The following is a 17,603-nucleotide window of genomic DNA, read 5'->3' on the forward strand; positions in this document are numbered from 1 at the left end:
AAAAAAATGTTTACAATATTTTCCAGCCTATTTTCTCAATGTAATATTTGACATAAGTGGTACAGTAAAGTAACTACAACGCTGCACTCATAGCGGATCACCATTACTAGTAATCAATGTCTCAAGGCCATTATGACGCATGAACTATATAATGAGGTGGGCACATGTTGCATGTTGTTTTTTTAGGCCCTGTAATGATTGCAGCTGTTTTATTCGGGGACAAAACATGGTACAGTAGCACTGCAGTGACCTTTTCTTGCCCCTCTCAAGTGTGTCGTCCCTCTCGTCTCCTTCCCTTTCCTCCTTTTTGCTCTGTCTCATTTATCCAACAACTCGTCCTTGAGGCAGTACAGCATCAGGCAGGTTGTTAACACAGGAGAAAAGGGCGTTCAATGTCATGTCAATGTGTTGCAAAGCTTTAAAGAGCCGGGAGCCCAGGCCATCTTCTCAGGGAAATAAATATATTGCCATTTTCCTCTTCAAAGTCTAATGGTCTGGATATTACATCTCCTGTGGGACATTATAGTCTACGGATAATAAATCCATCCTAGAGTGTGTGTGGTTGAGTGTTTGTGTATGTGTACATGTATCCTAATTAACTCAGAATGTGTATGCGCCTGTGCTTGCATATGTATGTCTTGTGTGTTCGCCTACATTTCTGTGGGGGGGGGGGGGGGGGGGGGTTTACGAGCACAGTGTGAGGCAATTTGTCCCCTAGAGAGAAAGCGATCGACTATCTCTACACCTCGTCAGCTGGAAGCAGCAAGGCAGCCATAACTCTCAATTACACAAACCCCTCCCTTCCCCTTCCTCCCTCCCCTTCCCCCTCCCTTGCCACAGGTGACAGCGCTCCAAATTGACTGCGCACTGCTGCGTTCCAAGGCTTACCATTGGCTTCAGGCTGAGTCTGAGAGGGCACGGCCACGTAGGGGTCCTCCCCTTTGTCTGAGCTCATGGGGGGGTCCTTCCGTTCCACCATGCGGCCCCGCCCCAGGGGGCCCTCTGCGGCCTCAGGTAGGGCCGAGGTGGGGAGTGAGAGGGTGTGGTGATGATGGTGGTGATGGTGGCCTGCCGGACACAACACAGGTTAACCGACGCTCGGGGCTGATGTGGACAGGCGTCAGTGCATGTGAGCACAGGCACAGTGGTGTGACATGCGCTCACACACACACCCACACACACATAAATACAGACATAACTTTTCCATCTTTGAAGCATACAAAGTTACACACACTCACACACACACGGACAGCTGCTTGGCTGTGTGAGACAGCAAAGTGTTTCTCTCCTGGTGACCCTGGGTTAACTACCTAGCAAATATGTTTGTGTGTGTGTATATGTGTGTCTGTGTGTGTGTGTGTTTCCTAGGATAAACATGTCCTATCTTTTATTTTTTCTATCATTTGCCGTCCTCTCCCATTTTTTATTTTTTTACTGCAGAGCAGAGAACAATCATACTTCTCCACAGTCACCACAGGGTGCTTAGCTTTGATGTGAAGGACAAGAGAAATCCTTTGTTTCTATCACTGTCTTGAGAACTTTGTCTTTTAACTCTGTTCAGGCTCTTCCCTTTACCCAAAAGAAGCAACATGTAGGTTACGCTTGAAAAATTGTTATTTTGATATTTTTTAAAAATGAAATTACATATCGATTAGGAAAATAACTACTATCATTAATCAACAAAAATGTGTTGGTCTGCTTTGTTCCTTTTGTAGTCTAACCTTCCTCCTTTTGTTTCTATCTTCACTCCTGTCTTCTTTATGCATTTCCTATTCACTGCCACATTTCACTCCTTTGTTTGTTTTATCAAAGAAGATCTACCAAATGTCCCACATCTGCACAGCCAACACTCTTTATGCAACAAGGCCTTCAGCAACATGGCTAGATCAATCATCAGAAGTGTGTCATTAAGAGTTAATGAAATTTCTATGATCAGACTCCTCTCTGTAATTAAATTCCTTAATGGCTAAATGAACCACTGGCCAACAGTTGAAGAGGGTATCATAACACAGCTAGGAAGTTACACTAATGATAAGACTTTTGCAATAATAGCACACACTGAATGTGTCTTTGGAAATGAATGCCTTGTAAATGCTCTAGCCTAAAAAGTTTGACGTTATCTGACAACTTCAACATGTGTACATGACAGATCATATCTATCTTTTTTCCATTTATTACTGTAAGTCACTCAAACAGTCTTTGTGTTTTCCTGCATCTGCCTGTCTCAGTTTTCCATAAGCAAAAGCTTTGTCTGTTTATATTTGAACCATGCTAATCACATTACAATCCCATATGCTTACAGTTAAGCCACCCTACACAGTTTTGCACAAGGTATATATTGTATTTAAATGTATTTAAGAAAATAATCTTCCCTAGATGTGCTGACAATGCCATGCAGAGTGACAACACTTTTATCGGCATCCTCTGTGGAGCTCAGCCCTCAGTTCCCATTTTAACATACTCACTTTATGAAGAAGGTGACAGCTGTGTGTGTGTGTGTGTGTGTGTTTTCAGATGAGTGCCTTTTCCATATGTGTTTATACCTGGGATTGAACATGGGGAGGCGGGCTAACATTGATGCTGCTGGTAGACTAGACTACACACAACAGACACCCGCACACAACATCACCCAGAGCCTCCTCCTCCTCCTCCTCCTCCGTGTGGCATGGCAATCATTAAAATGATTTATTTAACTATTGGCCCAAGGCTGAGAGATTAGTGTGACAGGCCTATTTTATAATTCATTCCCCCACCGCCAGGGGAAGTGCAATTCAAGCAGATGACACACATAGAGAGGGAGCTTGGAGCCTCAGAGCTCCTCCACAGATCAGGAAAAAAAAAAGCCCTAAACTGCCGACGGATGCACATCCCTCTCTTTCTACAGATTAAAAGAGAGGCGAGGATGTGTAGTCTGGAGTAGAGGAGAGGAGAATGGAGAGGGGGCATTTATTTATCTTCAAATCCATATCAACCACCGACAGATAGACAGAGGGGCTGGGGCAATGGCTGAGATTTTTTTGGGAGGTTATAAACCGGGTGATGTGTTTGTGTGTGTGTATGAGTGTCTGTTTGTGTGAATATTTAGCGCTAAAGGGGTCCACACCAACACAGATGCTTTTCCCGTGACCCTGGATCTCCAAAGGAGGAAGAATCACAGTGGGGGTACAACCACGAGGGGGGGGTGAGAGAGAGAGAGAGCTGGGCTTTCTGGAACAACTTCAAAATATCTATTCTTGTCATTTTGTATGGATCTGACTGTTTTGATCTGGCAGCTGTGAGTCGTGTTTTTATGTGAGAGAGAGAGAGAGAGAGAGATTTGCTGAAAACCAAACTAATGCACCCTCTGATTAGATAAAATAAGATTGATGTGAGTGTAGGTGTGGCTGTTATGGATAAGAGTGACTTTTCTACAGGCTTATCGCATCTGTTTATAGTTCTTTAAAGAAAATTGAGGTGAGGAAAATGGTATCAATCAGCCAGCAGTGAAGTATGATTATGTTGTACTATATGACTGAGAGAGTGAACGCCTGTAAGAAGAGGCCAGCAGTAAAAATGTGTGTTCATGTACTGTACGTCTGTGCATATTTACATTAGCCTTTTTGAACTAAGCGTCTTTGACTGTGTGGAGAGGCTTCTTGGTGGTTGTTGGCAGAAGCATATCTGATCTACGCTGACTGGCTGGTTTAATCTCTTACTCCCTGTGTCGACACATGTTCTGTCTAATGTGCACATTGAGGCATTTCTTCACCGTCAAGGCCTTAAACCACCAACAACCAGATCCATCCAATTAACAAAGCAAAGGTCAGGGATAATCAATGGTACTGCACAGGGGATAAGGAGGGTGGCAGGGAAAAACAAGTTGGCTAAGAAAGTCTAACACAGCTAATAGAATTGAAATCAGCGTTAAAGAGGTTTAATTCTATCATCTCTGATTCTACATCCTTCATTCTAAACACTAAAGGGGCTAGATCAGGGAAAACACAATGAGAAGTTCAATTGACCAACCATTCTTTAATGTTTGATTACCTTCGTAACTGGAGGGAATATCTATCAGAAAGAAGGAATGAAATTAATTCAGTTAAAACCTTGAGTCATTAATAACCTGTCTTTACACATGTGGGAGGAGTTTTCATTTCCTTGAGAGGCAATGATTGATTGACAAGATGAAGAGGTGTGGCTGAGTTTAAAGAGTCTGGGCAGATGAAATGCAGCGCCTGTCTTTTATTTGATTGCCTCTTCAGTATATATGGATACTTACCGTTCAGTGCCACAAAGGTATCTGGAAGAAGAAAAGAAATGAGACGAAAAGTGTTATTGCACGCAGTAAAGAGAGCTGATGCTTTAACATGATCAAAAGCCATGACTTTTAAAGTAATTCCGAATCGACTGCTGCTCAATATTTTCCTAACTTTTAATCAGAGGTGATCTATATGGCTTCTACAGCTAATGAAGGTCCAACACTATGGCTTCCCTTGACTAAACATACTGATGAAACAGACGGGAAAATGCACTACTTTCATTTAGGCTGAGTAAATAGTTGGAATTGAGATAAAATGGACTAAGATGAGTGGTTTAATGTCAAACTGTTTAGAAGTGTGGCTTGCAAATAAAGCAGCTCAGTAGAATATTAACAGGGTATTTATTAAAGCCAAGCAGTTATTCTGGACATGAAAAGATCAAATATATATTGTGCCATTCTCTGAGTAAAAGAGGCCTTTGAAGGCTGTTAAAGCTGACTGGGTTGTGAGCCCTGTCTTGTTTTGTGTTTCAAAATGAATCCTGTGACTGCTCATAAGTAAAATCCCTTCCTGTGCGCTGATGAATGTTTGGGTTGTGTTTTCATAGTGATTTGCAAGAAGGAACTCGGTCTTTGCTCAGTGCAGCACAGCCCTCTAGTAACTGGTGGGGCCAGAGAAACAGCAAAAGAAGGACAGAGGAAGAAGATAGTGAAAGGGACAGATGGGTGTAAGTTTCTGAAAGAGAGGATTGTGAGGGCAGAACGGACGGGGGGAGAAAGAAGTGGCAGCAGCATAGGAGGGACTGGAGGGCCGAGAGAAGGAGACAGAGTTAGCAGTGAACAGGGGAATGGTATGGGAGGTAAAAAAGAAAAGAGGAAAGATAAGAGTGAAGAGGGCCTGCTTACTTTGGCAGTCTCCCAGGCCATCTGTGTTACCATGCTCCACGTCCTGCTCAAAGGCTGATCTGCAGGGAACAGAGACATCATGGTCAGCGGTGGAAAACAGGCCAGGCCATGCAGACTCACCACACCTAACAAAGTAACACAGCTACTACAAAAACACCCACAAACACAGTGTACACTTGCTTGCCTGCATACAGTGTAGGCTGCAGAAAGTCCTAAACTGGAACAAAATCAAAGAACTCCTAGCAAGTGCCCCGGAGGCCTAAATCAGTTGTTATAATGAATGCTGGCAGTCTAGTAAATCCATAGCTGGCATGGGACATCGAGCATTGTCAATAGTTTTAACTGTAATAAAAATAGTTGTCTTATGTTGTAAAGCTTAAAAAAGCAGTTGACATTTTTTTCCGATTAATTGCTTTCCTAAAAAAAAGTTTGATGAAATTGATATCACTCTCAAGTACGAAGTTACAGTCAGCAGCTGATGAGCTTATATTGGGGGGGGGGGATCATCCAGTAAGTGTGCTCTAAAGCTCACTGATCAACACATTCTATCTTGTTAATTTACAAAATATAATCTATAATGTATTTAATGTAATGCATACAATATATATTGTACAAAAAGTGTAAAAACAATTGTTGTTTTGCATATTATTTATCAGACTATTATTTGGCTCTCAGCAGTTGCCAGGCAACCAGCAGAAACATGGTCCCAGCCAAGAAATAGTAAACACACACACACACACAGACACACACACACAAAACCCCTGTGTAAAATGAAACAAATGTGATATAGCATATTCATTAATGAGCTTTAGAGTGGCTGGTAGGCATATTTTGTTACTGCCGCACACGGCCAAGCTAACTGTTTTCTCCTGATTCCAATCTTTACGCTAAAGTAAGATTATCTGCTGCTGGAGCAAGCTTCATATTTACTGTACAGACAAGATAGCAGGCAGCCTCTTCATCTAACTCTTGGCAATAAAGTAAATAACAATGCTTCCCAAAATGTTTAATTACTCTTGTAAAATAATAGAAGAAATACAGAATCCATGTTAATGTTTTCATGGAAACTTGACTTTGTTTAATCCATTCTCCTATTTCTCTGTCTCTGACATCATCCAGGTTCAGCTGAGGTACAAGGCTGTAGTCCCAATCACATGGGCCAAGACCAGGGCAGTGAGGGGTAACCCTGCTTGAAGGCCATCATATGACACTCAGGGAGCGAGTTTTAGCAATGTTATTTTCTGATGAAATCTGTGCCGAGACCTGTCTTCCTGAAAGACCACCGAGCAGGTAGTAAGGAGATCTGTGAAACAGAGCGAACCAACTGTCAGCCAGGATCACAGTCACACATGACAGCTTTTCACAGTCCTCCTCAGCTCCCCCCCTGTTACCCCTCCTCTCGCCTGTCCACCCGCCTCTCATCTTCCTCACCCTCCACTGGTCGCAATTATAGCATGAAGAAGAATGATTTTCCAAAACAGCATCACCCACCCCTTATCCCCTGATCAGAGTTGAAAGCATGAACAGCGACAAGTACAGGAGATTTTAGGAGGAAGATACAATGGATTCCTGATGTTTTTTTCTCAAAGTCAACTCACTACTTCATTTATTAAGTTACTGAAAATTTTCATGCATTCAGTTATTTTTCATCTTTTCTTCCATTTTGACAGAACCTTAATTAGTACACATACAAATGTTACCCTTGTAATAACCAGTTTCCCTGTTAAAACAACCACAATCCCAGCCACACAAACAACAATAGCAGTATCCTCTTTTTATTTCTGGGGGTACATTTAATCTGCTTATCTGATTACACAGTTATAATCACAGAGCAGATGCAGAGTTGCAGAATTAAACCTGTCAAAGCACAAATGCTGTCCAAGTACTCCTAGTATCTGGCAGATTTCCTCACAGATTTCATCCCCTTGTGTCACTCACCCATGAAAGGTTGTTTGGCTTCTTTGGCAAGACCAGAGCACTGTGAACCTCACTGTCATGGTTTCCACTATAAATTAATAATAACATTACAGACTGTGTTGAGACTGTTCGGTGATAAATACAAGATTTAAATCCCATTGGTCTCAAGATGACTTAACAATAAGTAGTCACAGCACAGATACAGTGTCTGGGGATATTTAAAAGTGAATGACCCACTGTGTGAACTCCTGTAGTATCTGCATTAAACTACAGTATGTTCAGATGGGATGCTACAGGGTGAAGATCCCACTGCAACCACTTAATGAATATTTAAATAAGATTCAAACTGCACACTACATAACTACAGGCAGCATTTGGTTGCTAAAATGCAGGTCAGGCATTATAGCATTAATTATTTATATTAGAAGTAAATGGGCAACCAGGGACTTAATATACTGCACATACCATGTAAAATAAGCATGCATAGTGTGTCCTCAAAGATGCCCATTGATTTTGATTCATGGCTTTGATTTTCAAAGGAATAGCAGTGGTAAACTCGGACTTTAACAATCAGGAGATCACCAGGTAAGTGCCATTACTGGAAGTGTACACCACTGCCTTTGTGGTGTACAGGGTTTGGCTATAATGATTTAAATAGCTAAGATTGTAATTATTAATATGCTGCTCTATATTCAGTGAAACACCGTAATGTACGTAGTTTACATAATAACTTTACAGAATTATATGCAATCATATGCATGAAGCGGGGGTGACAGGGGGACCATATTGCAGGCGACCAGAGCACAAGCTGTTTATAGGCAGTAGGTATAAGAGGCATAACTCCACATGGGAAAGCTGGCATGCTAGTACTGGGGCCAGATGGAAGAAGAAAGGAGGGGTGGCATGCAAGAGAGAAATATGTCAGTGGAAAGATAGAAAAAGAAAGATGGATAAAAATAGATACATAGAAAAGGATGGTCATATTCAGGTGAAAAGACAGAGAGATGGCTGGTTACTGTAGGTGCACAGGTAAATACAAACAAGGAAACAGGAAAGCAGGTAGTGCTGGAAAGGGGGTTTTAGTAGGAAGAAAAGTAAAAACAGGAGACCAATGTTAAGAAAGAGAAGTCTCTACTCTACTGCAGGGACCTGCAGGGACCTGTTTTTATTTAACACCACTGACTCTCCCTTCCCTGTTTTTATCCCTTCTTCTGCTCAGCCTCACAAATGCTTTGAATAGCTCTCCATAGACCAACAGATCCTACCAAGCCTAATCTCCCCCCTCTCTCACTTAGAAATATTGTACAATGATGGTGAGAGGTCATCTGCCCCTTTAAAGCCTCTGTGTCGGCTCCTGCTCCAAAATGGAAACTCAATCAGAACAGTGCACTGCTTAAGCTTTGCAGAATAATAACAGGATGGGTAGCATGTGTGTTTCAGCTACGCAGGTTTTGTGTGTAAATGTGAGTATGTGTGCCTCTGGTGTATTGGCATGCCAGACCACTCATTTTGCAGCAGAGGGATCAAATTCGTTCATCGTCAAATAGCCACTAGAGCACTGGTCCTTTTGTTATGACTTCATCTGTAAAATGTTTTTTCCCACCGCAAAACTCCATGTGCTGTTTGTTCAGAAAGCATAATCTGGTTCTGTGTCATAACTACAGCCACAAATTATAGTTACCACGACCATCAAGCTTTCCCCAACGCTGCATACCCAAACCCAAGCCTGGGGCAAATAACACTTTCCTTCCATTCAACCTTCCAATAGTCTTTTCAGCTGGAGGAAATTGCACTTATACACCATAAAATTAGAAAGATCACAGACACGACAAATCGCAAGAAGAATGTCACCAGACATGACAAAAAAGGTGAGATAAGGTTTTATAAAATGTGTTGAGGAAACATGAGCTTCGAGCTTTTAAAATCCAGTATTATGCTTTTTCTGTACTTTGCTGTATTGTAAATATAATGGAAGATAATTCAGTATTAACGTAGAATTCATGTAGGATAATAAGACATGAGCAATGATTTCAGAAGTGTCAAGTGTGATTGTAAGTTTCATACCAAACTGCTTCTTAGTAGCTCTTCAGTGGTGGACTTCTCCCCCTATGTTGCCATACATGCAGGCATCTACCTTTTTACTAAAAATATATTTGGACATGTGTACCCTCACTCACCTAAACTTTAGTTTTTTTACTTTCAGAAATATTGCTTCCTATAAAGTAACTCTGTTAGGATTGTGTTTGTGTTTACTTACTTCATCTGGCCAACCACCTGTCTGCAGGCTCCTTCTGACACCCACCCACAATATGGGTCTCTGGAAGCTATACAGGACCTGGAAGACAAAACATACATTTACACCCATCAGAAGGAGTCTGACGCTGCTTTAGAACAAATGCAATTTCACATGCAAACATTAGGTTTACTTTTTGCATCTTCCATGTCTATCACAGCGCGAGAGGGGCACTTTGACCACACAGGAGGCAAAGGCGACCCATAGAGCGTGACTCTTGCTGTCTATCTGCATGCCGATGATGCGCTTGTCCTCCACGCCATCTACACTACACCTAGAGGAGATTGGGAAGAAAACATGGGAATTAAAAATAGAAAGCATTTTGCTATTTAGGGACAGAGTCTAGTAAAAATCTGGTGAGGGGGGATGTAAGAGGTCACAAAACAAGATTTAACAGTCCGATTAAAGAGACAAAAAGCGGAAGATTAAGGTGTGACAGGGAGACAAACTGTGAGGTCAGGAAGAACAGAGATAATGTTGGACTCAGAAACATGGGGTCAGGAACAGAGTGGGAGATAAACAGAGATAAAGAAAGGGGTGATACAGATACAGCAGATACGCAGACAGGCGGGCACTGTGAACAGTCAGCAATAATACTGCACTTAACTGCAAAACCCAAACTCAAACCCCTCCTCCCTTTCCTATTCCATTATTGGTCCATCCCTCTGTCCCTGCTGTTCTTTGTCTCCCCTCTCCCGTAGGAGCACACTCTAATCCTTTAGGGTGTGTCACTATCTTTCTCTCCCCTTCTCTCCACCCATTCCTCTTCCCATCTCGCCATCAAGCTCCTGGGATTTAATCTTCCCTTTGCAGTGCCCTGGTCAAATCGGGCTTAGAGTCCATTTACACAGGCTACTGTATGACAATGGCGTCTGCTCTGATGCAATTCACCATGTAGGGAAGCAGGCAAAGTCACTTACATGTACTGTATATGACTAAAGCAGATGGTCAGCAGCCGATGAATGTTCGGCCTCAGCCATGGAGGTAGAGAGGAAACAAAGAGGGAGAAACAGAGAGGAGGCAAGAAGGAGACGCAGCAAGGGTAGAGAAGAGAAGCCAGGGCCTGCCCTTCATCCCCTCCATACGGCCCGTCACATGGCCGCAGCATGTTGGATAACAAACAGTGGTAACCTTGAAAGCCCTCCTGTCAAGTTTTTGCCCTCCTTCCCTTCTTCTCAGCTGTCTAACCCAATAATGTATTCTCAGCTCAGCTCCTTTCCATCTCTCCTCTCTGGTCTTCATCCCTGTTCTCTCTCCCTCCTCTGTTTGTACTGCCATTCGTTCCCCCTCATCCATTACTCTTCAGCTAAATATTTGCTTTGGCAGGGTCATAGTGTGGCTGATTTTTCCTTATTCGCTTCTCCAAATGCACAACAATGCTCAACTCACCTCACCATACCCAGCTCAAACACACGCTCACGAGCACACACCCAACACACACGCCGTACATGCACCAACAGCCGTGTAATGTATTAGCAAGAGATTCCAGACTGGCTCTGAAGAAAAACAGAGGCCTTGGTAAGTGCGTGTGTTTCCTTTAATCAGCCGATGTTTTGGAGGAGCTTGGCTCCAATGTGGTTGAGAACCACAGTGCTACGTTATCCAGAGCCTCAGCATCTATGTCTTTAATTTAGTAGCTGTGGCTGGGCAGAGTGTAACCTGATAAAACACTTTTAAATGATAGAGTAGCCATCTGGTTGGCTGGCTTCACTGTGTAGCTTGGGTCAGGGGAACTGACTAGTACTGATGGAGGTGGTGGGTTGGTGGGTTGGCTCCGTTGGGTGATGGTTGGAAAGACCCACATGCTCTCTCTACACACACATATGTAATAATTGATTGTTCCTGCGCGTGTTTGTAGCAACTGTATCCGTGTGTTTTTCTATTTCTGTACATTTCTCTCATGCATCCACATGTACAACCAGAGCTACATACTTGTCAGGGTTGTAGACGTTAAGCTCCTCCAGAAACAGGCTATCATTCAGGAAGCCATTGTTCACTTTGGCCAGGAATTTAAGGATGATGCCTTTCTCAGATCCCAGAAACACAACTGTGTGGTTCTTATGAGGACCCGCCTCATTATCCACCACGATGCGCGTCAGACGATACCTGGAATGAAGAACACCATGTTTCATTCAATTAATCAGTCAGTTTGCCCACCAACAGAAGAATGCATTTGCTCATTAGATGTGCCCACAAGAGCAACAGATGGTGATAAGAACATCAGGAGGGATTACATTTTACTGTTTTGATTTCTCCAGTACAGAATTCTCTCTAATGGACCACATTCAAAAGTTTGCGTCAATAAAAAAAGTATTAGTAACTAGTATAAGAAACAACAAAAAAAAAAAACTGAGATATAATGTCCCTGATAATATTTATACTGTAAACTTTCAGTCAATGTCAGATATCTAAATGAGATAAGAAACAGCAGGGGAGATTAAACTGTTCTATTAATTCTATCTCAAAAAGTGATTGTTATTTTATTAAAAACATAATTAGACCGCTGCAGGGCAAATCAGGTGATTCCTCAGAAAGAAAGAACATTACAAAAAGCAACAGGCAACAGTTGTGAGTGCTAGTATCTAATAACTGATAGATGCTGATCACACAGTCTGGCTTCGCAGGTGGATCTTTATGAAGTTAAATTTTCATTTTATTATCTAAACCAAAAACAAGCCAATTCCAATTAGTTCACCTGCCAATCAGTTTGTTTTCAATAGGTGCACTGTTATTTGCTTGTATGTGATGGATAAAATAGTAATCGGTTTAAAGGAATACCTCTTTAGGCCGCTGCATTTACTTTTACCCATGTATTCACGGCGTCACAGATACACAGTTTCAGAGCCCAAGAAACTCTTAAAGTCATCCAAAAGGTACAAACAGTTCATCAGTCTAAATTATGCAAATGCTTGTTTTCATGATTTCTAATAGAAGGAGATGTGATTTAAAGATTAAAGATGAGATCTCATCCAGAAATCTAAGAAGTCCATGTTTAACCTCATTAATGGTTCTCTCTATGAAAAATAAGTGTTCTCTTTGTGAAAATGGGTGAAGATCCAGCTTTGTCTTTAAATATCTCTTAAAATGCTGTGTGCCAGTGGTTTTATCCAGTCAACAGTGACAGCTATCTAAAGGTCTAATGTGGTTTTGGCTCTTTTAAGTGCACAGGATCTCCAAGGACTGTGTCAATGAGATTTGAATTCAGTGCAATAATAAAACCTCAAGGACTTAGACATTTACTGTCTTTCCTATTTAGTATAATAAAAAATCTCAAGAGGGGAATTCTTCAGAGTGTCTTTCCCCTTTGTTTGATTCATTGTGCCCAGTCATCTGAGGTCTCTGCCACAGCACAGCAAGTCTTAAGGAAGAAAAAAGCTTTTCCAAATTTGCAGCATCAAAGCTCTTGCTGGATATTGGGTTGTCCTCTACAGGGTGCAACCAGTATAAAATCCTATAACTGATTTTGTTTACAGCTGACTTCAGCTCAGTAGTAGTGTTTCACATCAAGACTGGGTCAGACAATACAAAAGGCCTCACGCTGCTTCCGCCACATATGCCTTGATGATGATTTTTAAGCTTACATAATGCTTTTAACCATTGTATCTGACTCGAATGCAAGGCTGTAGTCATTGTGGTGTCATTTCAAATCATATAGAGTAGTTTGACTATGTTATTCATAATATTGTTGTATGATGTAGTGCACTAATAGAGAGTTAGAAATAACCTTGATAAAAGCTGTTCATTATGTGACTAGGCCAGCACAATATGTAGGTCAGATCTCAGCAAAGTTGCAGCGAGATGTGATATGACAGAAATAATTTGTAAAATCTAAAAAATTCTTTATGTAGCTTAAAGTGATGTTACCACCACTGAGGCTTGTGAAGGGTTTGGCAAGGAGTCCTAACCATAAATCTTGGGCAGCTGCAATTCAGAAGCAGGTCCAAATTAAAAAATAGATTTTCTTTTTTTCGTTTTTCTTTTCTTTTCTTTCTTTATTTATTTATTTGACTTTTTACCAAATGCTCTGTCAGCTAGTTATTTCCTTGCTGACGGGTGGTAGTGTGCTGCTGTATTCCCCCAGAGCCTGGCTGAAGTGTCTGTGCAGGGCAGCTAAAAGGCAGACAGACCTTTATGATCAGATGGCATCGACCACAGTGCACTGGCTTTTGGCTGAGCTCCAGAAACACAGGAGAAAAACTAAGCACAGGACAACAGCTAACTTTTTATTCCAGTGTTCTTTTTTGAAATATCCTCAGAGGATTTTAACAAACAGAAAAGACTAAGTATAGCTGAAAATATGAAATCACACATTTCAGCATGGAGACAGCACTGAGGATCCAAAATATTTACTCTATAACACATTACTACACAGGAGAATGATACTATAGTGTAGATCAGTGTTTCCTGTACTACAGCAAAAATAGGTCAGTGGCTGGTTTGTGCTGGAGTACTACTGTGTTTTAATGAGCTGTTGAGTCTCTGAGCGGCACTTCTTCTAATTATTGTCCTGGGCTAAAGAGGTTCATAGACCTTTGATGACGACAGCCTTTAGAGTGCCTAATACTTACCGGACCATGGTCTTGAGGAACCAGGGCCTGTTAGCAATGGAGGGCACTGCCTCGTCCATCAGAGGGTGCATCTTGATGAAGTTGAGTGTGTCGTCAGGGAACTCATTGGACACTTTGTACCTCTCCATGGATGGAGTGCCAGCACAGTTGCCAGGCCTGCAAATGGAGAGAGAAAAGTGATCAGAAGGAGGCATGACAGGACAGAAAAAATGTGACAAGGAGAAGGAATAAGCACAAAAGAAAAAACACTACATTGACTGTAGGAGCAATGGCCATTATTTCATGGCCAGAGCTCCAACAGAAAATTCTACTTCCCTAAAAACAATGATAGTGTAGCTTTAAATTACTGAACATTTGTTCCCGGAGCCTTGGGTCATAGCAGAGGACATAAGATGTCTTCCTTTCTTTGGACTTGGGACAAAGCACTGAGACATTCTATCTATCTGATCTTTTTTACACAGAGTTGGTGAACTGCTTGAAAAGAGAAGCTGCTTTTGATAGCATATCCCCTTTGCAGTCATCTCACCTTTGAGAACTTGTAAAACCCCTTTACTGCGTGGTCTTTGATACCCTGCTACACCATATAATCCACATCAGGTCCTAGAAATATTACCCAGCTGGACACTGAATATCTGACCCTGTCAACATATAAGGACCAAACCCTAAATTATAAACATCCATTTCCCATGAAAATGATCCTTTACATAGTTTTTAAAAGTAGGTTCTAATCATAAAGAACATTCCTTAAGCCTCTTTTTCATACCTCTCTCATGTCCATATAGAAACTATATTTAGAAAGAAAATATAGTTTGTTTTGTTTTTAGAAAACGCTAGATCCTCCCTGAGAACCACTACATTACAGGAAAACAGATGCAAGTTAAAGTTCAAGTCAACTGCTACTGCTATGTTAAACTAACCTCCATGCTAATATTGTTAAATTAAGAACCATATGTCAAACGAACACGTAGCCAGTGCAATAACATGTTCTTTACTGTCGCTACATTTATGTCTGGGGACATATTGAGAGCAAAATGGAAATAGACATCTCTTACAGTAAATACAAAAAATCTTTAAATGATTCATTATGAGAGTGTAACACATGGAGGAACAGTCTGCTGTAGGACCAGACCTAGGTGGCATTGTTACAACTCCCCGTCTGTTTGCCTGCAGATAAAAGGTCCGAACACCCCAGAGCATGGAAATCAATCGCATCACTAACAACGGCAGGTATATGTGATGTTTATAACACCTGACCTTGTTGAACAAAAACTACTAATTATGTTCTAATTGAGGCAAGTGGGTAATCACACATATTCACACTGTCACACTATACAGAAAGATGAATGCACAGAGTACAGTGTTGGTGGTGAGGAACCACCTTCTGAGCCATATGGCAACACTCACACACACACACTCACACACACACACACGCACACACACACAAAGTGTACTGACAATAATCAGCATCCAGATCTTTGTAGTAAATCTGTTTTGTTTCTGGAGGATGGGTGCCCAGCTCTTAGTGCGCTAATTAGCAAGCAATAGATGGGAGATTGATCAGGATGGTGCATTTGTGGAATTAGGCAGCCATCTGTAAAATGACCTCATGATTCATTTGTTGATACTGAGTCCTTCTTTGCAGCTGCGTGTGGCGGAGAGGTGAGGTAATGGGTTAAGGGCTCAACTGTGAAAAGAGGTGTGAGTGCACACAGTATGTGGGTGTGACACAGTGTAACATAGGATGGAATAGAAATAATTCCTGACTTAAGAAAAGTAAGGATGTATTGCACATTGTAAATTCAAGAAGTCTGGTGCACTCATTAGGGAGTGATAGACCTTGTGTACAATTGTGCACATGTGTATGTGTGTGTGTGTGTGAGAGGGATAATAAGAAAGAGAGGAAGTGACAGACTGTGAGTAAATAAACTGTACTGTATGTTTGTGCGACTGTGGTAAATCCTGTAGGTGTGTGTGTGTGTGTGTGTGTGTGCGTGCGTGTGTGTGTGTGTGCGTGTGTGTGTGTGAGTGAGTGCACTGTGGTTAATGAACTGCTGTTGTACCTTGGCTTGGGAACCTTCTCTTCAGGAAAAGGCGTCCAGGTGGAGTCTGGGGATTTCTGCTCTTTGAAACGCCCTGTGAATGTATTGGCCACCTCCGCCATGTCATAGGCACAGACTGCTGAGCCTGGAATACTGCCATAAAAACACACAAACAGTCCTCTTGACTGAACATATCAAAAAAACACATTGCCAAGGCTGGACTATCACCAAGAGACAGAAAAATGGATTTACAGTCCCCGTTTTGAGGGGTTAAATCCCTCGAGGACTGCTCATTTTAGGAGTTGCATGTTTCGACTGGGTGATACACTCCAGTTTGAAACATTGTCAAGATCTTGCCAGATTAGATTAATAACAGGTGTGAAGTTCTTTATCCTCACTTCCCTCCTTTAAACAAAAAGATATTTGATGTTAAACACGTTTCCATTTTCCTATATTCATTTAATTGCATTGATTAATTGTTCAAATTTAAATAGCAATTATTATAATGTCTGTACCAATTATCTTTTCAATGCTATTCTATACTGTTTCAGAGCATAACCCATAGTATTATTGTGTGTACTTAAAATAGTTTATGAATTACAGTGTCTGTGCTTACCAAGCCTCATGAGGACACACATTCCCTACCCTTCTCCTACAAGACTGGGTTTCCCCAAACGCCTCAAGGCATCAAAGTTCATCAAAGGTCTACTGTTAGGCAAGAAATATGAACAACAGATTATCTAACTAATGCTGCTCATTTAAGGGGAAAAACACCCATCTTGTGATAGCTGTGAAGCCACTGGCTGCTTTCTGTTTGTGTTGAATCAATGCATAGCAGGTTATTGAGTCACTTTTCTATTTATCCTTCATCTACTGTGGAAAATAAAAAGAGAAAAAAAGAATTGTTTATGCTTTATCAGATTTCCTTTAAAATCTCATTTTCTATGTCTTGCATCATGGGTTAAACTCATCATGGAGACTTTTGGGAGACAGCATACACAAGGGCAGTATTATAGAGAACAAGGTCAAAGAGCTGTTAATTCTTGGCTTAGCTACTGAATTACAGCAATTACCCTCTGCGATGGATATATACAGAAAGTCAGACAATGATATGTCTGTTTATACCAGGCTGTTAACAAGGCAGCTAAATAGTGATGGTGGGAGAGTTGGGCAGTTAGTAAAGTGACTGGTCAGGCAGCAAACTGACCAGACATCCAGACAGACAATTACAAAAAACTCTTTTAATACTGCCTGCGGTCTAAATGTGCTCCCTCTAATTTCACCCTCTGACTATGAAATGGAAAATTAATGCCAGGATCAAAACTGGTGCTTATAGAAAATTTCAGAGGCACTGCTTCATTGGGTTTTAATGTCCATTAACCATGCTCAATTGCATTGTCACAAGCAATTGTCTTATCTGCTAAAAAGCAGCCATAAAACGGAAAATTACAATATGTGCAAGCTATCAACCAAGCTCTATGGCTTTGTGGTAATTTTCAATTTAGATAACAACTCCCCCTGCCCATGAATATTACAGAAGTTCTGAATATGATTTGTAAAAGGGAAAATAAGCTTAAACACTTTGATGTCAAAAGGGCAACAAAACTGTTTTGACAGAAGATGTAAATGTTGACCCAGTTGTC

General features: G+C 41.4%; 1 protein-coding gene across 2 annotated transcripts in view; it reads right to left on the reverse strand.

Annotated features, from left to right (window-relative positions):
• sema6a (sema domain, transmembrane domain (TM), and cytoplasmic domain, (semaphorin) 6A) overlaps window positions 1–17,603 on the reverse strand; it is a 99,556-nt gene that overhangs the window by 14,078 nt on the left and 67,875 nt on the right. The window contains exons 11-18 of one of the 2 annotated variants that reach the window (XM_026321315.2): window positions 15,982–16,113; window positions 13,922–14,077; window positions 11,286–11,459; window positions 9,487–9,627; window positions 9,318–9,395; window positions 5,144–5,202; window positions 4,259–4,279; window positions 889–1,068 (exon numbers count right to left, since the gene is read on the reverse strand). In XM_026321315.2, coding sequence (XP_026177100.1) covers window positions 889–1,068; window positions 4,259–4,279; window positions 5,144–5,202; window positions 9,318–9,395; window positions 9,487–9,627; window positions 11,286–11,459; window positions 13,922–14,077; window positions 15,982–16,113 — 941 coding nt within the window. The remainder of the gene's footprint in view (window positions 1–888; window positions 1,069–4,258; window positions 4,280–5,143; window positions 5,203–9,317; window positions 9,396–9,486; window positions 9,628–11,285; window positions 11,460–13,921; window positions 14,078–15,981; window positions 16,114–17,603) is intronic. The other variant, XM_026321316.2, reaches the window with a different exon arrangement.

Source organism: Mastacembelus armatus, chromosome 9, assembly GCF_900324485.2.
Source record: "Mastacembelus armatus chromosome 9, fMasArm1.2, whole genome shotgun sequence".
NCBI lineage: Eukaryota > Metazoa > Chordata > Actinopteri > Synbranchiformes > Mastacembelidae > Mastacembelus > Mastacembelus armatus.